The sequence below is a fragment of the Oncorhynchus keta genome, unplaced genomic scaffold (genome assembly GCF_023373465.1).
Source record: "Oncorhynchus keta strain PuntledgeMale-10-30-2019 unplaced genomic scaffold, Oket_V2 Un_contig_25773_pilon_pilon, whole genome shotgun sequence".
Lineage (NCBI taxonomy): Eukaryota > Metazoa > Chordata > Actinopteri > Salmoniformes > Salmonidae > Oncorhynchus > Oncorhynchus keta.
The window spans coordinates 1-23,676 of NW_026284617.1; the positions used below are offsets into that span (position 1 = coordinate 1).

General features: G+C 40.4%; 1 protein-coding gene and 3 long non-coding RNA genes across 9 annotated transcripts; 1 reads left to right on the forward strand and 3 right to left on the reverse strand.

The window, feature by feature from the left end:
- Positions 1-3,711: 3,711 nt before the first annotated feature.
- On the forward strand, positions 3,712-19,995 carry LOC127922459 (uncharacterized; the record flags this gene model as incomplete). Its single annotated transcript, XM_052506228.1, has 7 exons — positions 3,712-3,829; positions 5,653-5,871; positions 15,529-15,699; positions 16,591-16,740; positions 17,724-17,773; positions 19,767-19,896; positions 19,945-19,995. Coding segments are annotated over 7 exons (889 nt in total), but the record flags the coding sequence as incomplete, so codon positions are not given.
- Positions 5,898-10,939, reverse strand: LOC127922461 (uncharacterized). The gene is made up of 3 exons (XR_008111410.1): positions 10,864-10,939; positions 6,130-6,314; positions 5,898-6,094 (listed from the first exon to the last, which is right to left on the reverse strand). It is a non-coding gene; the product is annotated as an uncharacterized LOC127922461 (long non-coding RNA).
- Positions 12,493-14,633, reverse strand: LOC127922460 (uncharacterized). 4 transcript variants are annotated; one of them, XR_008111407.1, is made up of 4 exons: positions 14,541-14,633; positions 13,575-13,866; positions 13,129-13,201; positions 12,493-12,617 (listed from the first exon to the last, which is right to left on the reverse strand). It is a non-coding gene; the product is annotated as an uncharacterized LOC127922460 (long non-coding RNA). The 4 variants fall into 4 exon arrangements; XR_008111406.1 differs by lacking the exon at positions 13,129-13,201; XR_008111408.1 differs by lacking the exons at positions 13,129-13,201; positions 14,541-14,633 and adding an exon at positions 14,174-14,245.
- A 2,569-nt stretch (positions 19,996-22,564) lies between the features above and the next one.
- On the reverse strand, positions 22,565-23,652 carry LOC127922462 (uncharacterized). Of its 3 annotated transcripts, none has more exons than XR_008111411.1 (4): positions 23,522-23,652; positions 23,313-23,367; positions 22,884-23,103; positions 22,565-22,773 (listed from the first exon to the last, which is right to left on the reverse strand). It is a non-coding gene; the product is annotated as an uncharacterized LOC127922462 (long non-coding RNA). The 3 variants fall into 3 exon arrangements; XR_008111413.1 differs by having other exon boundaries at positions 22,565-22,828; XR_008111412.1 differs by lacking the exon at positions 23,313-23,367.
- Positions 23,653-23,676: the final 24 nt, after the last annotated feature.

Consider the following 23,676-nt stretch of genomic DNA (forward strand, 5'->3'; position numbering starts at 1 on the left):
CTCTTCTCTTCCCCCCCTCCTCTCTCTCCATGTGTCAACTACAATCCTACATAATATTACCTCTTTCTCCTGTCAACCCCCTACCCCCTCCCCTCCCTCTCTCTCCATGTGTCAACTATTAATCCTACATAATATTACCTCTTCTTCCCCCTCCTCTCTCCATGTGTCAACTCATAATCTTACATATTATTACTCCTTCTTTCCTCCCTCCTCTCTCCATGTGTCAACTAATAATCCTGGGTTACACATAATATTACTTCCCTTCCCTCTTCCTCCATGTGTCAAACTCACAATCCTTACATAATATTACCTCTTCTCCCCCTCTCCCTCTCTCTCTCCATGTGTCAACTATAATCCTACATAATATTACTTCTCCCCTCCTCTCTCATGTGTTTCCCCTTTCTCCCCTCCTCTCTCTCCATGTGTCAACCACCATAATCCTACATAATATTACCTCTTCTCTCCTCCCTCTCTCCTCAATTTCTCTTTCCCCCCTCCTCTCTCTCCATGTCAACTACAATCCCTACATAATATTACCTCTTCTCTCCCCTCCCTCTCTCTCTCCATGTGTCAACTACAATCCTACATAATATTACCTCTTCTCTTTCCCCCTCCTCTCTCTCTCCATGTGTCAACATAATACAATCCTACATAATATTACCTCTTCTCTTTTCCCCCCTCCCTCTCTCCATGTGTCACTACAATCCTACATAATATTACCTCTTTCTTCCCCTCTCTCTCTCTCCATGTGTCAACTACAATCCCACATAATATTACCTCTTCTCTTTCCCCCCTCTCTCTCTCCATGTGTCAATCCCTACATAATATTACTCCCCTCTCTCTCCATGTGTCAACTCCCACATAATATTACCTCTTCTCTTCCCCCCCTCCTCTCCATGTGTCAACTACAATCCTACATAATATTACCTCTTCTCTTTCCCCCCTCCTCTTCTCCATGTCAACTACAATCCCACATAATACTTTCTTACCTCTTCTCTCCATGTGTCCCCCCCCTTTCCCCTCCTCTCCATGTGTCAACTACAATCCTACATAATATTACCTCTTCTCTTTCCCCCTCCCTCTCTCCATGTGTCAACTACAATCCCACATAATATTACCTCTTCTCTTCCCCCCTCTTCCCCTCTCCATGTGTCAACACCATAATCCTCACATAATATTACCTCTTCTCATAATTTCTCCCCTCCCTCCCTCTCTCCATGTGTCAACTATAATCCCACATAATATTACCTCTTCTCTTTCTCCCCCCCCTCTCTCTCTCCATGTGTCAACCATAATCCTGGCCATAATATTACCTCTTCTCCTCCTTCTCTTCCCCTTCCCTCCCTCTCTCCATGTGTCAACTACAATCCTTACATAATATTACCTCTTCTCTTCCCCTCCCTCCTCTCTCCATGTGTCCTTCCTAATCCTACATAATATTACCCCCTCTCCTCTTCTCCATTTCATAATCCTACCTCTCTTCCTTTTCCCCTCCCTCTCTCTCCATGTGTCAACTACAATCCCACATAATATTACCTCTTCTCTTCAATTCATAATCCCATAATATTACTCCTCTCCTCTCCATGTGTCAACCCATAATCCTACATAATATTACCTCTTCTTTTCTCCCCCTCCTCTCTCTCCATGTGTCAACTATAATCCTACATAATATTACCCTTCTCTCTCCCCTCCTCTCTCTCCATGTGTCAACTACAATCCTACATAATATTACCTATTTCTTTTCCCCCCTCCTCTCTCTCCATGTGTCAACTACAATCCACATAATATTACCTCTTCTCTTCCCCTCCCTCTCTCTCCATGTGTCAACTACAATCCTACATAATATTACCTCTTCTCTTCCCCTCCTCTCTCTCCATGTGTCAATCCTACATAATCCCATAATATTACTTCTTTCTCCCTTCCCCTCTCCATGTGTCAACTACAATCCCACATAATACTTTCTCCCCCTCTCTCCTCCATGTGTCAACTTCTAATCCTACATAATATTACCTCTTCTCTCAACTCCCCTCCCTCTCTCTCCATGTGTCAACTACAATCCTACATAATATTACCTCTTCTCTCTCCCTCCTCTCTCTCTCCATGTGTCAACTCATAATCCACATAATATTACCTCTTCTCTTTCCCCCTCTCTCTCTCCATGTGTCAATCCCTACAATCCCAACATAATATTACTCCTCTTCTCCTTTCTCCCCTCCCCTCTCTCCATGTGTCAACTACAATCCACATAATATTACATAATCCTTCTCTTCCCCCCCTCCTCTCTCTCCATGTGTCATAATCCTACAATCCCACATCAACCATAATTACCTCTTCTCTTCTCCCCTCCTCTCTCTCCATGTGTCAACTACATAATCCTACATAATATTACCTCTTCTCTTTCTCCCCTCTCTCCATGTGTCAACTACAATCCCACATAATATTACCTCTTTCTCCCCCTCCCTCTCTCCATGTGTCAACACAATCCCACATAATATTACCTCTTCTCTCCCCTCCCTCTCTCTCCATGTGTCAACTACAATCCTACATAATATTACCTCTTCTCTTTCCCCCCTCCCTCTCTCCATGTGTCAACTACAATCCTACATAATATTACCTCTTCTCTTCCCCCTCCCTCTCTCTCCATGTGTCAACTACAATCCTACATAATATTACCTCTTCTCTTTCCCCTCCCCTCTCTCCATGTGTCAACTACAATCCTACATAATATTACCTCTTCTCTTTCCCCTCCTCCTCTCTCCATGTGTCAACTAATCCTACATAATATTACCTCTTCCTCTTCTCTTCCCCCCTCCTCTCTCTCCATGTGTCAACTACAATCCTACATAATATTACCTCTTCTCTTTCCCCCCTCCTCTCTCTCCATGTGTCAACTACAATCCTACATAATATTACTCTTCTCTCCCCTTCTCTCCATGTGTCAACTATAATCCTACATATTACTCTTCTCCCCCCCTCCCTCTCTCTCCATGTGTCAACTACAATCCTACATAATATTACCTCTTTCTCTTTCTCCCCTCTCCTCTCTCCATGTGTCAACTACAATCCTACATAATATTACCTCTTCTCTTTCCCCCCTCTCTCTCCATGTGTCAACTACAATCCTACATAATATTACCTCTTCTCCCCTCTCCCTCTCTCTCCATGTGTCAACTACTATCCACATAATATTACCTCCTTCCTCCCTCCTCTCTCTCCATGTGTCAACTACAATCCCACATAATATTACCTCCCCTCCCCTTCTCTCCCCCTCTCTCTCCATGTGTCAACTACTATCCCACATAATATTACCCCCTCCCCCTTCCCTCCATGTGTCAACTACTATCCCACATAATATTCCCTCTCTCTCCATGTGTCAACTACTATCCTACATAATATTACTCCCTCCCCCTTCTCCTCTCTCCATGTGTCAACTACTATCCCACATAATATTACCTCCCCTCCTCCCCCTTCTCCTCTCTCTCCATGTGTCAACTACTATCCCACATAATATTACCCCCCCTCCCCTTTCTCTCCTCTCTCCATGTGTCAACTACTATCCTACATAATATTACCCCCCTCAACCTATCCCCTTCTCCCTCTCTCTCCATGTGTCAACTACTATCCCACATAATATTACCTCCCCTCCCCTTCTCCCTCTCTCTCCATGTGTCAACTACAATCCTACATAATATTACCCCCCTCTCTCTCCAGCCTTCCTCTGTTGTTTCGATGTGTGGCCCCAGGGCCAGCCTTCAGACAGCTGGACGCTGAGCAGAGCATGATCCTTCTACACAACCTGACTACACTGTGTAGAGACCTGGACCCACAGGTAACACACACACACACAGACACAGACACACACACACACACACGGACGGACACACACACACACACACACACACACACACACACACACACACACACACACACACACACACACACACGGACGGACGGACGGACAGATACACACACACAGACACATACACACACGCATACACACACACACACACACACACACACACACACACACACACACACACACACACGCATATACACACACACATACACACACACATGCATTCACACAGACACACACACACACACACACACACACACACTACAACACACACACACACACGCCACCACACACACACACACACACACGGACTGGACGGACGGACAGATACACACACACACAGACACATACACACACGCATACACACACACATACACACACAGCACGCATTCACACACACAGACACACACACACGCATATACACACACACACACACACACACGGACGGACGGACAGATACACACACACACACAGACACACACACACACGCATATACACACACGCATACACACACACAGACACACACACACGCATACACACACACACACACACACACACACATGGACGGACGGACAGATACACACACACACACAGACACACACACACACGCATACACACACACGCACACACACAGACACACACACACGCATATACACACACACACACACACACACACACATGGACGGACGGACAGATACACACACACACACAGACACACACACACATGCATACACACACACGCATTCACACACACAGACACACACACGCATATACACACACACACACACACACACACGGACGGACGGACAGATACACACACACACACAGACACATACACACACGCATACACACACACATACACACACACACGCATTCACACACACAGACACACACACACGCATATACACACACACACACACACACACACACACACACGGACGGACGGACAGATACACACACACACACAGACACATACACACACGCATACACACACACATACACACACAAACGCATTCACACACACAGACACACACACACGCATATACACACACACATACACACACACACGCATTCACACACACAGACACACACACACGCATATACACACACACACACACACACACACACACACACACACACACACACACACACACACACACACACACACACACACACACACACACACACGGACGGACAGATACACACACACACAGACACATACACACACGCATACACACACACATACACACACACACGCATTCACACACACAGACACACACACACGCATATACACACACACACACACACACACACACACACACACACACACACACACACACACACACACACACACACACACGGACGGACGGACAGATACACACACACACAGACACATACACACACGCATACACACACACATACACACACACACGCATTCACACACACAGACACACACACACGCATATACACACACACACACACACACACACAAACACACACACCCACACATAGAAACACACACATACATTCATACACAGACACACAGACACAGACACAGACACACACAGACAAACACACAGAGACACACACACACACACACACACACACACAGACACAGACACAGACACAGACACAGACACACACAGACACACACACACAGACACACACACACACAGACACACACACAGACACACACACACAGACACACACACAGACACACACACACAGACAACACACACAGACACAGACACAGACACACGAACTGTACATTAACCCTCGCTGTGTGTTCTCTGCAGGTGTCTGCAGCTCTAGCAGCTAACATGGGAGACAACATAAACAGCAACACCATCGCTGCCCTCGGCAGAGAGAGTACAGGTCTATCTGAGGGTCAGATCACCATGGCACCCGCCAGCGTTCTGTGGGCTTCCTTCAGCATTCTGAGCACTGTGATTGGCTGGAACCAGGGCCAGGCCATGGCCATCATCCAATCACTGATGCTGTCAGGAGCCGTGAAGGTAACCTAGTTTATCACCTAGTACTGGTTGTTGTTGTGGTAGTTAATCACCTAGTACTGGTTGTTGTTGTGGTAGTTAATCACCTAGTACTGGTTGTTGTTGTGGTAGTTAATCACCTAGTACTGGTTGTTGTTGTGGTAGTTAATCACCTAGTACTGGTTGTTGTTGTGGTAGTTAGTTAATCACCTAGTACTGGTTGTTGTTGTGGTAGTTAGTTAATCACCTAGTACTGGTTGTTGTTGTGTAGTAGTTAATCACCTAGTACTGGTTGTTGTTGTGGTAGTTAGTTAATCACCTAGTACTGGTTGTTGTTGTGGTAGTTAGTTAATCACCTAGTACTGGTTGTTGTTGTGGTAGTTAGTTAATCACCTAGTACTGGTTGTTGTTGTGGTAGTTAGTTAATCACCTAGTACTGGTTGTTGTTGTGGTAGTTAGTTAATCACCTAGTACTGGTTGTTGTTGTGGTAGTTAATCACCTAGTACTGGTTGTTGTTGTGGTAGTTAGTTAATCACCTAGTACTGGTTGTTGTTGTGGTAGTTAATCACCTAGTACTGGTTGTTGTTGTGGTAGTTAATCACCTAGTACTGGTTGTTGTTGTGGTAGTTAATCACCTAGTACTGGTTGTTGTTGTGGTAGTTAGTTAATCACCTAGTACTGGTTGTTGTTGTGGTAGTTAATCACCTAGTACTGGTTGTTGTTGTGGTAGTTAGTTAATCACCTAGTACTTGTTGTTGTTGTGGTAGTAGTTAATCACCTAGTACTGGTTGTTGTTGTGGTAGTTAGTTAATCACCTAGTACTGGTTGTTGTTGTGGTAGTAGTTAATCACCTAGTACTGGTTGTTGTTGTGGTAGTTAATCACCTAGTACTGGTTGTTGTTGTGGTAGTTAATCACCTAGTACTGGTTGTTGTTGTGGTAGTTAATCACCTAGTACTGGTTGTTGTTGTGGTAGTTAATCACCTAGTACTGGTTGTTGTTGTGGTAGTTAATCACCTAGTACTGGTTGTTGTTGTGGTAGTTAGTTAATCACCTAGTACTGGTTGTTGTTGTGTAGTAGTTAATCACCTAGTACTGGTTGTTGTTGTGGTAGTTAGTTAATCACCTAGTACTGGTTGTTGTTGTGGTAGTTAATCACCTAGTACTGGTTGTTGTTGTGGTAGTTAGTTAATCACCTAGTACTGGTTGTTGTTGGTAGTTAGTTAATCACCTAGTACTGGTTGTTGTTGTGGTAGTTAATCACCTAGTACTGGTTGTTGTTGTGGTAGTTAATCACCTAGTACTGGTTGTTGTTGTGGTAGTTAATCACCTAGTACTGGTTGTTGTTGTGGTAGTTAATCACCTAGTACTGGTTGTTGTTGTGGTAGTTAATCACCTAGTACTGGTTGTTGTTGTGGTAGTTAATCACCTAGTACTGGTTGTTGTTGTTGGTAGTTAATCACCTAGTACTGGTTGTTGTTGTGGTAGTTAATCACCTAGTACTGGTTGTTGTTGTGGTAGTTAATCACCTAGTACTGGTTGTACTGGTTAGTTAATGTTACAGGTTGTTGTTGTGGTAGTTAATCACCTAGTACTGGTTGTTGTTGTGGTAGTTAATCACCTAGTACTGGTTGTTGTTGTGGTAGTTAATCACCTAGTACTGGTTGTTGTTGTGTAGTTAATCACCTAGTAGTTAGTTAATCACCTAGTACTGGTTGTTGTTGTGGTAGTTTATCACCTAGTACTGGTTGTTGTTGTGGTAGTTAATCACCTAGTACTGGTTGTTGTTGTGGTAGTTAATCACCTAGTACTGGTTGTTGTTGTGGTAGTTAATCACCTAGTACTGGTTGTTGTTGTGGTAGTTAATCACCTAGTACTGGTTGTTGTTGTGGTAGTTAATCACCTAGTACTGGTTGTTGTTGTGGTAGTTAATCACCTAGTACTGGTTGTTGTTGTGGTAGTTAATCACCTAGTACTGGTTGTTGTTGTGGTAGTTAATCACCTAGTACTGGTTGTTGTTGTGGTAGTTAATCACCTAGTACTGGTTGTTGTTGTGGTAGTTAATCACCTAGTACTGGTTGTTGTTGTGGTAGTTAATCACCTAGTACTGGTTGTTGTTGTGGTAGTTAATCACCTAGTACTGGTTGTTGTTGTGGTAGTTAATCACCTAGTACTGGTTGTTGTTGTGGTAGTTAATCACCTAGTACTGGTTGTTGTTGTGGTAGTTAATCACCTAGTACTGGTTGTTGTTGTGGTAGTTAATCACCTAGTACTGGTTGTTGTTGTGGTAGTTAATCACCTAGTACTGGTTGTTGTTGTGTAGTTAGTTAATCACCTAGTACTGGTTGTTGTTGTGGTAGTTAATCACCTAGTACTGGTTGTTGTTGTGGTAGTTAATCACCTAGTACTGGTTGTTGTTGTGGTAGTTAATCACCTAGTACTGGTTGTTGTTGTGGTAGTTAATCACCTAGTACTGGTTGTTGTTGTTGGTAGTTAGTTAATCACCTAGTACTGGTTGTTGTTGTGGTAGTTAATCACCTAGTACTGGTTGTTGTTGTGGTAATTAATCACCTAGTACTGGTTGTTGTTGTGGTAGTTAATCACCTAGTACTGGTTGTTGTTGTGGTAGTTAATCACCTAGTACTGGTTGCTGCTGGTAGTTAGTTTATCACCTAGTACTGGTTGTTGTTGTTGGTAGTTAGTTAATCACCTAGTACTGGTTGTTGTTGTGGTAGTTAATCACCTAGTACTGGTTGCTGCTGGTAGTTAGTTCATCACCTAGTACTGGTTGTTGTTGTGGTAGTTAATCACCTAGTACTGGTTGTTGTTGTGGTAGTTTATCACCTAGTACTGGTTGTTGTTGTGGTAGTTAGTTTATCACCTAGTACTGGTTGTTGTTGTGGTAGTTAATCACCTAGTACTGGTTGTTGTTGTGGTAGTTAATCACCTAGTACTGGTTGTTGTTGTGGTAGTTAATCACCTAGTACTGGTTGTTGTTGTGGTAGTTAATCACCTAGTACTGGTTGTTGTTGTGGTAGTTAATCACCTAGTACTGGTTGTTGTTGTGGTAGTTAATCACCTAGTACTGGTTGTTGTTGTGGTAGTTAATCACCTAGTACTGGTTGTTGTTGTGGTAGTTAATCACCTAGTACTGGTTGTTGTTGTGGTAGTTAATCACCTAGTACTGGTTGTTGTGGTGTTAGTTAATCACCTAGTACTGGTTGTTGTTGTGGTAGTTAATCACCTAGTACTGGTTGTTGTTGTGGTAGTTAATCACCTAGTACTGGTTGTTGTTGTGGTAGTTAATCACCTAGTACTGGTTGTTGTTGTGGTAGTTATCACCTAGTACTGGTTGTTGTTGTGGTAGTTAATCACCTAGTACTGGTTGTTGTTGGTAGTAGTTAATCACCTAGTACTGGTTGTTGTTGTAGTTAGTTAATCACCTAGTACTGGTTGCTGCTGGTAGTTAGTTAATCACCTAGTACTGGTTGTTGTTGTGGTAGTTAATCACCTAGTACTGGTTGTTGTTGTGGTAGTTAATCACCTAGTACTGGTTGTTGTTGTGGTAGTTAGTTAATCACCTAGTACTGGTTGTTGTTGTGGTAGTTAATCACCTAGTACTGGTTGTTGTTGTGGTAGTTAATCACCTAGTACTGGTTGTTGTTGTAGGTAGTTAATCACCTAGTACTGGTTGTTGCTGGTAGTTAGTTAATCACCTAGTACTGGTTTGTGGTAGTTAGTTAATCACCTAGTACTGGTTGTTGTTGTGGTAGTTAATCACCTAGTACTGGTTGTTGATGTGGTAGTTAATCACCTAGTACTGGTTGTTGTTGTGGTAGTTAATCACCTAGTACTGGTTGTTGTTGTAGGTAGTTAATCACCTAGTACTGGTTGTTGTTGTGGTAGTTAATCACCTAGTACTGGTTGTTGTTGTGGTAGTTAGTTAATCACCTAGTACTGGTTGTTGCTGGGTAGTTAATCACCTAGTACTGGTTGTTGTTGTAAGTAGTTAATCACCTAGTACTGGTTGTTGTTGTGGTAGTTAATCACCTAGTACTGGTTGTTGTTGTAAGTAGTTAGTTAATCACCTAGTACTGGTTGTTGTTGTGGTAGTTAGTTAATCACATAGTACTGGTTGTTGTTGGTAAGTAGTTAGTTAATCACCTAGTACAGGTTGTTGTTGTGGTAGTTAGTTAATCACATAGTACTGGTTGTTGTTGGTAAGTAGTTAGTTAATCACCTAGTACTGGTTGTTGTTGGTAAGTAGTTAGTTAATCACCTAGTACAGGTTGTTGTTGTGGTAGTTAGTTAATCACCTAGTACTGGTTGGTTGTTGGTAGTTAGTTAATCACCTAGTACTGGTTGTTGTTGTTGGTAGTTAGTTAATCACCTAGTACTGGTTGTTGTTGTAGTTAGTTAATCACCTAGTACTGGTTGTTGTTGTGGTAGTAGTTAATCACCTAGTACTGGTTGTTGTTGTTGGTAGTTAGTTAATCACCTAGTACTGGTTGTTGTTGTAGTTAGTTAATCACCTAGTACTGGTTGTTGTTGGTAGTTAGTTAATCACCTAGTATTGGTTGTTGTTGTGGTAGTTAGTTAATCACCTAGTACTGGTTGTTTTTGTGGTAGTTAGTTAATCACCTAGTACTGGTTGTTGTTGGTAAGTAGTTAGTTAATCGCCTAGTACTGGTTGTTGTTGGTAAGTAGTTAGTTAATCACCTAGTACTGGTTGTTGCTGGTAGTTAGTTAATCACCTAGTACTGGTTGTTTTTGCTGGTAGTTAGTTAATCACCTGGTACTGGTTGTTGTTGTGGTAGTTAGTTAATCACCTAGTACTGGTTGTTGTTTTTGGTAGTTAGTTAATCACCTAGTACTGGTTGTTGTTGCTGGTAGTTAGTTAATCACCTAGTACTGGTTGTTGTTGCTGGTAGTTAGTTAATCACCTAGTACTGGTTGTTGTTGGTAGTTAGTTAATCACCTAGTACTGGTTGTTGTTGTTGGTAGTTAGTTAATCACCTAGTACTGGTTGTTGTTGTGGTAGTTAGTTAATCACCTAGTACTGGTTGTTGTTGTGGTAGTTAGTTAATCACCTAATACTGGTTGTTGTTGTTGGTAGTTAGTTAATCACCTAGTACTGGTTGTTGTTGCTGGTAGTTAGTTAATCACCTAGTACTGGTTGTTGTTGTGGAAGTTAGTTAATCACCTAGTACTGGTTGTTGCTGGTAGTTAGTTAATCACCTAGTACTGGTTGTTGTTGTTTAGTTAATCACCTAGTACTAGTTGTTGCTGGTAGTTAGTTAATCACCTAGTACTGGTTGTTGTTGTTGGTAGTTAGTTAATCACCTAGTACTGGTTGTTGCTGGTAGTTAGTTAATCACCTAGTACTGGTTGTTGCTGGTAGTTAGTTAATCACCTAGTACTGGTTGTTGTTGTTGGTAGTTAGTTAATCACCTAGTACTGGTTGTTGTTGTTGGTAGTTAGTTAATCACCTAGTACTGGTTGTTGCTGGTAGTTAGTTAATCACCTAGTACTGGTTGTTGTTGTAGTTAGTTAATCACCTAGTACTGGTTGTTGTTGGTAGTTAGTTAATCACCTAGTACTGGTTGTTGTTGGTAGTTAGTTAATCACCTAGTACTGGTTGTTGCTGGTAGTTAGTTAATCACCTAGTACTGGTTGTTGCTGGTAGTTAGTTAATCACCTAGTACTGGTTGTTGTTGTTGGTAGTTAGTTAATCACCTAGTACTGGTTGTTGTTGGTAGTTAGTTAATCACCTAGTACTGGTTGTTGCTGGTAGTTAGTTAATCACCTAGTACTGGTTGTTGTTGTTGGTAGTTAGTTAATCACCTAGTACTGGTTGTTGTTGTTGGTAGTTAGTTAATCACCTAGTACTGGTTGTTGTTGGTAGTTAGTTAATCACCTAGTACTGGTTGTTGTTGTGGTAGTCAGTTAATCACCTAGTACTGGTTGTTGTTGTTGGTAGTTAGTTAATCACCTAGTACTGGTTGTTGTTGGTAGTTAGTTAATCACCTAGTACTGGTTGTTGTTGGTAGTTAGTTAATCACCTAGTACTGGTTGTTGTTGGTAGTTAGTTAATCACCTAGTACTGGTTGTTGTTGGTAGTTAGTTAATCACCTAGTACTGGTTGTTGTTGGTAGTTAGTTAATCACCTAGTACTGGTTGTTGTTTTTGGTAGTTAGTTAATCACCTAGTACTGGTTGTTGTTGCTGGTAGTTAGTTAATCACCTAGTACTGGTTGTTGTTGCTGGTAGTTAGTTAATCACCTAGTACTGGTTGTTGTTGTGGTAGTTAGTTAATCACCTAGTACTGGTTGTTGTTGCTGGTAGTTAGTTAATCACCTAGTACTGGTTGTTGTGGTGGTAGTTAGTTAATCACCTAGTACTGGTTGTTGTTGTTGGTAGTTAGTTAATCACCTAGTACTGGTTGTTGTTGTTGGTAGTTAGTTAATCACCTAGTACTGGTTGTTGTTGGTTGGTAGTTAGTTAATCACCTAGTACTGGTTGTTGTTGTGGTAGTTAGTTAATCACCTAGTACTGGTTGTTGTTGCTGGTAGTTAGTTAATCACCTAGTACTGGTTGTTGTTGTTGGTAGTTAGTTAATCACCTAGTACTGGTTGTTGTTGCTGGTAGTTAGTTAATCACCTAGTACTGGTTGTTGTTGTTGGAAGTTAGTTAATCACCTAGTACTGGTTGTTGCTGGTAGTTAGTTAATCACCTAGTACTGGTTGTTGTTGTTGGAAGTTAGTTAATCACCTAGTACTAGTTGTTGCTGGTAGTTAGTTAATCACCTAGTACTGGTTGTTGTTGTTGGTAGTTAGTTAATCACCTAGTACTGGTTGTTGCTGGTAGTTAGTTAATCACCTAGTACTGGTTGTTGCTGGTAGTTAGTTAATCACCTAGTACTGGTTGTTGTTGTTGGTAGTTAGTTAATCACCTAGTACTGGTTGTTGTTGTTGGTAGTTAGTTAATCACCTAGTACTGGTTGTTGCTGGTAGTTAGTTAATCACCTAGTACTGGTTGTTGCTGGTAGTTAGTTAATCACCTAGTACTGGTTGTTGTTGTTGGTGGTTAGTTAATCACCTAGTACTGGTTGTTGTTGGTAGTTTGTTAATCACCTAGTACTGGTTGTTGTTGTTGGTAGTTAGTTAATCACCTAGTACTGGTTGTTGTTGGTAGTTAGTTAATCACCTAGTACTGGTTGTTGCTGGTAGTTAGTTAATCACCTAGTACTGGTTGTTGTTGTTGTTGGAAGTTAGTTAATCACCTAGTACTGGTTGTTGCTGGTAGTTAGTTAATCACCTAGTACTGGTTGTTGTTGTTGGAAGTTAGTTAATCACCTAGTACTGGTTGTTGTTGGTAGTTAGTTAATCACCTAGTACTGGTTGTTGCTGGTAGTTAGTTAATCACCTAGTACTGGTTGTTGTTGTTGGTAGTTAGTTAATCACCTAGTACTGGTTGTTGTTGTTGGTAGTTAGTTAATCACCTAGTACTGGTTGTTTTTGTTGGTAGTTAGTTAATCACCTAGTACTGGTTGTTGTTGTTGGAAGTTAGTTAATCACCTAGTACTGGTTGTTGTTGTTGGTAGTTAGTTAATCACCTAGTACTGGTTGTTGTTGTGGTAGTTAGTTAATCACCTAGTACTGGTTGTTGTTGCTGGTAGTTAGTTAATCACCTAGTACTGGTTGTTGTTGTTGGTAGTTAGTTAATCACCTAGTACTGGTTGTTGCTGGTAGTTAGTTAATCACCTAGTACTGGTTGTTGTTGTTGGAAGTTAGTTAATCACCTAGTACTGGTTGTTGCTGGTAGTTAGTTAATCACCTAGTACTGGTTGTTGTTGTTGGAAGTTAGTTAATCACCTAGTACTGGTTGTTGCTGGTAGTTAGTTAATCACCTAGTACTGGTTGTTGTTGTTGGAAGTTAGTTAATCACCTAGTACTGGTTGTTGCTGGTAGTTAGTTAATCACCTAGTACTGGTTGTTGTTGTTGGAAGTTAGTTAATCACCTAGTACTGGTTGTTGCTGGTAGTTAGTTAATCACCTAGTACTGGTTGTTGCTGGTAGTTAGTTAATCACCTAGTACTGGTTGTTGCTGGTAGTTAGTTAATCACCTAGTACTCGTTGTTGTTGGTAGTTAGTTAATCACCTAGTACTGGTTGTTGTTGTTGTACTGGTTGTTGTTGTTGGTAGTTAGTTAATCACCTAGTACTGGTTGTTGTTGGTAGTTAGTTAATCACCTAGTACTGGTTGTTGTTGTTGGTAGTTAGTTAATCACCTAGTACTGGTTGTTGTTGTTGGTAGTTAGTTAATCACCTAGTACTGGTTGTTGCTGGTAGTTAGTTAATCACCTAGTACTGGTTGTTGTTGTTGGAAGTTAGTTAATCACCTAGTACTGGGTTGTTGCTGGTAGTTAGTTAATCACCTAGTACTGGTTGTTGTTGTTGGTAGTTAGTTAATCACCTAGTACTGGTTGTTGTTGTTGGTAGTTAGTTAATCACCTAGTACTGGTTGTTGTTGGTAGTTAGTTAATCACCTAGTACTGGTTGTTGTTTGGTAGTTAGTTAATCACCTAGTACTGGTTGTTGTTGCTGGTAGTTAGTTAATCACCTAGTACTGGTTGTTGTTGTTGGTAGTTAGTTAATCACCTAGTACTGGTTGTTGTTGGTAGTTAGTTAATCACCTAGTACTGGTTGTTGCTGGTAGTTAGTTAATCACCTAGTACTGGTTGTTGTTGTTGGAAGTTAGTTAATCACCTAGTACTGGTTGTTGCTGGTAGTTAGTTAATCACCTAGTACTGGTTGTTGCTGGTAGTTAGTTAATCACCTAGTACTGGTTGTTGCTGGTAGTTAGTTAATCACCTAGTACTGGTTGTTGCTGGTAGTTAGTTAATCACCTAGTACTGGTTGTTGCTGGTAGTTAGTTAATCACCTAGTACTGGTTGTTGTTGTTAGTTAGTTAATCACCTAGTACTGTTGTTGCTGGTAGTTAGTTAATCACCTAGTACTGGTTGTTGCTGGTAGTTAGTTAATCACCTAGTACTGGTTGTTGTTGCTGGTAGTTAGTTAATCACCTAGTACTGGTTGTTGCTGGTAGTTAGTTAATCACCTAGTACTGGTTGTTGTTGTTGGTAGTTAGTTAATCACCTAGTACTGGTTGTTGTTGGTAGTTAGTTAATCACCTAGTACTGGTTGTTGTTGTTGGTAGTTAGTTAATCACCTAGTACTGGTTGTTGTTGTTGGTAGTTAGTTAATCACCTAGTACTGGTTGTTGTTGTTGGTAGTTAGTTAATCACCTAGTACTGGTTGTTGTTGTTGGTAGTTAGTTAATCACCTAGTACTGGTTGTTGTTGTTGGTAGTTAGTTAATCACCTAGTACTGGTTGTTGTTGGTAGTTAGTTAATCACCTAGTACTGGTTGTTGTTGTTAATCACCTAGTACTGGTTGTTGTTGGTAATTAGTTAATCACCTAGTTCTGGTTGTTGTTGTGGTACTGGTTGTTGTTGTTGTACTGGTTGTTGTTGTTGTTTGATAATATCGTAGAATCTGTACTTGAATCATTATTCTGTCGTCGTTCACCATTTTCTTCCTTTTGATCAGATGATCAGAACCTTCCTTCGTTTGTTTCATACACTCATCCGTGTTGTCGTTTTCATCTCTACTTCCTGTCAGATCAACAGCGCATCCACCTTGACAGCGCTGGGTTCCCTGGTGACCGGTGTTCCCTCGGCAACCTTAGGCAGCATCAGCGGCACAGAACTCCTCTACGCGTCCCAGGATGCCACATTCATAACATACATGCAGACCGCCCCGACCATCTTAATCCAGACTTTCGTCACTCAGGTACCGTGTCGCAGTTAAAGTCTTCCTCACTTAACCTTTTGGTTCCTACTATGAGAACTGTTGAGTATTTCCAGTTAATTCTATAGCAGTGAAACACATTTCTTAGCTGAATGCTTGTAATATAGATGGATAAAAGCATGGATGTTTGACTGACCGACAAACTGATTGATTAATATGGTGTCTATTCTCCCCATCCAGTTGACTGATTGATTAATATGGGGTCTATTCTCCCCATAGGGTTGACTGATTGATTAATATGGTGTCTATTCTCCCCATAGGGTTGACTGATTGATTAATATGGTGTCTATTCTCCCCATGCAGTTGACTGATTGATTAATATGGTGTCTATTCTCCCCATACAGTTGACTGATTGATTAATATGGTGTCTATTCTCCCCATAGGGTTGACTGATTGATTAATATGGTGTCTATTCTCCCCATACAGTTGACTGATTGATTAATATGGTGTCTATTCTCCCCATACAGTTGACTGATTGATTAATATGGTGTCTATTCTCCCCATAGGGTTGACTGATTGATTAATATGGTGTCTATTCTCCCCATACAGTTGACTGATTGATTAATATGGTGTCTATTCTCCCCATACAGTTGACTGATTGATTAGGTGTCTATTCTCCCCATACAGTTGACTGATTGATTAATATGGTGTCTATTCTCCCATTACAGTTGACTGATTGATTAATATGGGGTCTATTCTCCCCATACAGTTGACTGATTGATTAATATGGTGTCTATTCTCCCCATACAGTTGACTGATTGATTAATATGGTGTCTATTCTCCCCATAGGGTTGACTGATTGATTAATATGGTGTCTATTCTCCCCATACAGTTGACTGATTGATTAATGTGGTGTCTATTCTCCCCATACAGTTGATCACAGTGAACCCTAACCCAGACAGTATTCTCCAGAACGTCCCAGACAGCATGTCTCCTGAGATCCCCAGGTCCCTGCTGCAGGGCTTCTCTCAGAGCAGTGTGGTGGTGGAGAAACTGAACCAGAAGACGTGGAGACACGAACAGGTGACGGGGAGCACACACACACACACACACACACACACACACACACACACACACACACACACACACACACACACACACACACACACACACACACACACACACACACACACACACACACACACAGTGAACACCACAGTGACACACACACACAGTGAACACACACAGTGAACACACACACACACAGTGAACACACACAGTGACACACACACACAATGAACACACACAGTGTGAAACACACACAACACACACAGTGACCACACACAGTGAACACACACAGTGAACACACAACACACACACACAGTGAACACACACAGTGAACACACACACAAGTGAACACACACAGTGACACACACACAGTGAACACACACAGTGAACACACACACACACACACAGTGAACACACAGTGACACACACACAGTGAACACACACACACAGTGAACACACACAGTGAACACACACAGTGAACACACAGTGAACACACACAGTGAACACACACAGTGAACACAACAGTGAACACACACAGTGAACACACACACAGTGAACACACACAGTGAACACACACACACACAGTGAACACACACACAGTGAACACACACAGTGAACACACACAGTGAACACACACACAGTGAACACACACACAGTGAACACACACAGTGAACACACAGTGAACACACACACAGTGAACACACACACACACAGTGAACACACACAGTGAACACACACACACAGTGAACACACACACACACAGTGAACACACACACAGTGACACACACAGTGAACACACACAGTGAACACACACAGTGACACACACAGTGAACACACACAGTGAACACACAGTGAACACACACAGTGAACACACAGTGAACACACACAGTGAAACACACAGTGAACACACAGTGAACACACAGTGAACACACAGTGAACACACACAGTGAAACACACAGTGAATTTAAGAAACTATAATCCTGTTCTTTTATTTTCAGGCTGTGTTGTTCTTTGACACAGTGGCTCTAGGAATTGACAACTCCGACAAGTGAGTCTGGGAACATCTGCACATTGTGATGTACAGTATATATATATATACACAGATATATATATATCTATATACATAGATATATATATATATATATATATATATATATATACACATATATATATATATACACAGATATATACACAGACATATATATATACACAGATATATATATATATACACACAGATATATATATGTACACAGATATATGTATATATATTCACAGATATATATATATATATACACAGATATATATATATGTACACAAATATATATATGTACACAGATATATATATAAAGTGCATTCGGAAAGTATTTACGTAAGTATTCAGACCCTTTACTCAGTACTTTGTTGAAGCACCTTTGGCAGCGATTACAGCCTTGAGTCTTCTTGGGTATGATGCTACAAGCTTGGTACACCTGTATTTGGGGAGTTCCCATTCTTCTCTGTAGATCCTCTCAAGCTCTGTCAGGTTGGATGGGGAGCATCGCTGCACAGCTATTTTCAGGTCTCTCCAGAGATGTTTGATCGGGTTCAAATCCGGGCTCTGGCTGGGCCACTCAAGGACATTCAGAGACTTGTCCCAAAGCCACTCAAACTGTGTTGTTTTGGCTGTGTGCTTAGGGTCGTTGTCCTATTGGAAGGCGAACCCTCGCCCCAGTCTGGGGTTCTGAGCGCTCTGGAGCAGGTTTTCGTCTTTCCCTCGATCCTGACTCGTCTCCCAGTCCCTGCCACTGAAAAACATCCCCACAGCATGATGCTGCCACCACCATGAATCCCCGTAGGGATGGTACCAGGTTTCCTCCAGATGTGACACTTGGAGTTTAGGCCAAAGAGTTCAATCTTGGTTTCATCAGACCAGAGAATCTTGTTTCTCATGGTCTGAGAGTCCTTTAGGTACCTTTTGGCAAACTCCAAGCGGGCTGTCATGTGCCTTTTACTGAGGAGTGGCTTCCGTCTGGCCACTCTGCCATAAAGGCCTGATTGGTGGAGTGCTACAGAAATGGTTTTCCTTCTGGAAGGTTCTCCCATCTCCACAGAGGAACTCTAGAGCTCTGTCAGAGTGACCATCGGGTTCCCTGACCAAGGCCCTTCTCCCCCGATTGCTCAGTTTGGCCAGGCGGACAGCTCTTGGAAGAGTCTTGGTGGTTCCAAACTTGATGGAGGCCACTGGGTTCTTGGGGACCCACAATGCTGCAGAAATGTTTTTGTACCTTTCCCCAGATCTGTGCTTCGACACAATCCTGTCTCAGAGCTCTACGGACAATTCCTTCGACCTCATGGCTTGGTTCTTGCTCTGACATGCACTGTCAACTGGGACCTTATACAGACAGGTGTGTGTCATGACTCCAATCACATTCAAAGATGATCAATGGAAACAGGATGCACAGCTCATTTTCAACATGTGATGATCCAGGATCAGCTCATTTTCAAATTGATCAAGAAAAACATGCTCATTTTCAACAAAGATGATCAATGGAAACAGGATGCACCTGAGCTCATTTTCAACATGTCAAGGATGATCAATGGAAACACGATGCACCTGAGCTCATTTTCAACTCTCATAGCAAAGGGTCTGAATACTTATGTAAATAAGGTATTATATTTTTGTTTGTAATACATTTGCAAAAATGTCTAAAAAACAGTTTTCACTTTGTCATTATGGGGTATTGTGTGTAGATAAAAAAACAGTTTTAATTATGAAATCCATTTTAGAACAAGGCTGTAACGTAACAAAATGTGGAAAAAGTCCAGGTGTCTGAATACTTTCAGAATGCACTTTAAAACCAGGAAGTGTCATGTGGGCGTGTTGATGGTGTCTCAGTGCAATTTCTCTCAGTTTAATGGTTATTTATTTTCAATTATTGTGTGTGTGTCCGCGCCTTTGTGCGTGTGCGTGTGTGTGTGTGTGTGTGTATGTGTGTGTGCGTGCGTGTGTGTGTGTCTGTGTGTGTGTGCGTGCGTGCGTGTGTGTCTGTGTGTGTCCCCAGTATGTCATCCAGCGTGCTCCAGGGCTTCACCTGCACCAGAGTGGCCAGTATGACCACAACCAAGATCAAGAAACTGGTCAAGGCCTGCAGGAGGAAGGGCAAGAAGAGGGTCGCACTGAGAGAGACTCAGGTCAGATACCAGCTGTTGTTGTTGTTTTCACTGTGGTTGTTGTTGTAGTTGTTGTCGTACTCAAAGAGACTCAGGTCAGCCTCTCATCACCAAGCTTAATACCAGCTGTTGTTGTTGTCGTTGTTGTTGTCGTTGTTGTTGTCGTACTCAAAGAGACTCTGGTCAGCCTCTCATCACCAAGCTTAATACCAGCTGTTGTTGTAGTTGTTGTCGTACTCAAAGAGACTCTGGTCAGCCTCTGGTCAGCCTCTCTCATCACCAAGCTTAATACCAGCTGTTGTTGTTGTCCTTGTTGTTGTCGTACTCAAAGAGACTCTGGTCAGCCTCTCATCACCAAGCTTAATACCAGCTGTTAGTTGTTGTCGTACTCAAAGAGACTCAGGTCATTGTTGGATTCCAACAGTTGTTTGAGAAGTCAGCATGTAAAGGGATTATTCAACAGTTGTTTGAGAAGTCAGCATGTAAAGGGATTATTCAACAGTTGTTTGAGAAGTCAGCATGTAAAGGGATTATTCAACAGTTGTTTGAGAAGTCAGCATGTAAAGGGATTATCCAACAGTTGTTTGAGAAGTCAGCATGTAAAGGGATTATCCAACAGTTGTTTGAGAAGTCAGCATGTAAAGGATTATTCAACAGTTGTTTGAGAAGTCAGCATGTAAAGGGAATATTAAGTTGTTTGATAAATAATCATCATATTATTATATGTTGTTTGACAGTGACCAGCATGTACAATTATTCACAGTTGAAGAGTCAAATGTCAAAGATTATTCAACAGTTGTTTGACATGCATGTAAAGGGATTACAACAGTTGTTTGAGTAGTCAGCATGTAAACATTTCAACCAGTTGTTTGAAATCAGCATGTAAAGGGAATATTAATTTGATAAATAATCATCATATTATTATATGTTTGTGTGAACCAATTGACCTGCATGTACAACTAATCAATTAAGTCAAATGTCACCAGCTACAACCTGTACCCTCCTGACATGCTGCTTTAATAGATACATTGACATTCAACCAATAAATCAACCAACAATCAATAAATCAATTAACCAATCAACCAATAAATACATTAACCAATCAACCAATCAATCAACCAATCAATTAACCAATCAACCAATCAACCAATTAACCAATAGATACATTGACTGACCAATAAATTATTACCAACAACCAATAAATCAATTAACCAATCAACCAATAAATACATTAACCAATCAACCAACCAACAAATAAATGGTTTACCAATTACCAATCAACCAATAAATTTATTAAGTTACTGATGAATGAAACTGGTTTATAATAAATTACTGATGAATGAAACTGGTTTATTAAGTTACTGATGAATGAAACTGGTTTATTAGGTTACTGATGAATGAAACTGGTTTATTAAGTTACTGATGAATGAAACTGGTTTATTAAGTTACTGATGAATGAAACTGGTTTATTAAGTTACTGATGAAACTGGTTTATTAAGTTACTGATGAATGAAACTGGTTTATTAAGTTACTGATGAATGAAACTGGTTTATTAAGTTACTGATGAATGAAACTGGTTTATTAAGTTACTGATGAATGAAACTGGTTTATTAAGTTACTGATGAATGAAACTGGTTTATTAAGTTACTGATGAATGAAACTGGTTTATTAAGTTACTGATGAATGAAACTGGTTTATTAAGTTACTGATGAATGAAACTGGTTTATTAAGTTACTGATGAATGATACTGGTTTATTAAGTTACTGATGAATGAAACTGGTTTATTAAGTTACTGATGAATGAAACTGGTTTATTAAGTTACTGATGAATGAAACTGGTTTATTAAGTTACTGATGAATGAAACTGGTTTATTAAGTTACTGATGAATGAAACTGGTTTATTAAGTTACTGATGAATGAAACTGGTTTATTAAGTTACTAATGAAACTGGTTTATTAAGTTACTGATGAATGAAACTGGTTTATTAAGTTACTGATGAAACTGGTTTATTAAGTTACTGATGAATGAAACTGGTTTATTAAGTTACTGGTTTATTAAGTTACTGATGAAACTGGTTTATTAAGTTACAGATGAATGAAACTGGTTTATTAAGTTACTGATGAATGAAACTGGTTTATTAAGTTACTGATGAAACTGGTTTATTAAGTTACTGATGAAACTGGTTTATTAAGTTACTGGTTTATTAAGTTACTGATGAATGAAACTGGTTTATTAGGTTACTGATGAATGAAACTGGTTTATTAAGTTACTGATGAATGAAACTGGTTTATTAAGTTACTGATGAAACTGGTTTATTAAGTTACTGATGAATGAAACTGGTTTATTAAGTTACTGATGAATGAAACTGGTTTATTAAGTTACTGATGAATGAAACTGGTTTATTAGGTTACTGGTTTATTAAGTTACTGATGAAACTGGTTTATTAAGTTACTGATGAAACTGGTTTATTAAGTTACTGATGAAACTGGTTTATTAAGTTACTGATGAATGAAACTGGTTTATTAAGTTACTGATGAATGAAACTGGTTTATTAAGTTACTGATGAATGAAACTGGTTTATTACGTTACTGGTTTATTAAGTTACTGATGAAACTGGTTTATTACGTTACTGTTGAATAATGCCAGATGTATTTGTTTATTTACAGTAAGGTTTCTCAGGACACCTGTAAGGACTACTACTGTATGAATATAAAGGTGTTGTGTTGTATTACAGGACACCTGTCAGGACTACTACTGTATGAATATAAAGGTGTTGTATTGTATTACAGGACACCTGTCAGGACTACTACTGTATGAATATAAAGGTGTTGTATTACAGGACACCTGTCAGGACTACTACTGTATGAATATAAAGGTGTTGTATTGTATTACAGGACACCTGTAAGGACTACTACTGTATGAATATAAAGGTGTTGTATTGTATTACAGGACACCTGTCAGGACTACTACTGTATGAATATAAAGGTGCTGTATTGTATTACAGGACACCTGTCAGGACTACTACTGTATGAATATAAAGGTGTTGTATTGTATTACAGGACACCTGTCAGGACTACTACTGTATGAATATAAAGGTGTTGTATTGTATTACAGGACACCTGTCAGGACTACTACTGTATGAATATAAAGGTGTTGTATTGTATTACAGGACACCTGTCAGGACTACTACTGTATGAATATAAAGGTGTTGTATTGTATTACAGGACACCTGTCAGGACTACTACTGTATGAATATAAAGGTGTTGTTGTATTACAGGACACCTGTCAGGACTACTACTGTATGAATATAAAGGTGTGTTGTATTGTATTACTGTATGAATATAAAAGGTGTTGTGTTGTAGGACACCTGTCAGGACTACTACTGTATGAATATAAATATAACCTGTCAGGTGTTGTAGGTGTTGTATTACAGGACACCTGTCAGGACTACTACTGTATGAATATAAAGGTGTTGTATTGTATTACAGGACACCTGTCAGGACTACTACTGTATGAATATAAAGGTGGTGTTGTATTACAGGACACCTGTCAGGACTACTACTGTATGAATATAAAGGTGTTGGGTATTACAGGACACCTGTCAGGACTACTACTGTATGAATATAAAGGTGTTGTATTACAGACACCTGTCAGGACTACTACTGTATGAATATAAAGGTGTTGTATTGTATTACAGGACACCTGTCAGGACTACTACTGTATGAATATAAAGGTGTTGTATTACAGGACACCTGTCAGGACTACTACTGTATGAATATAAACGTGTTGTATTGTATTACAG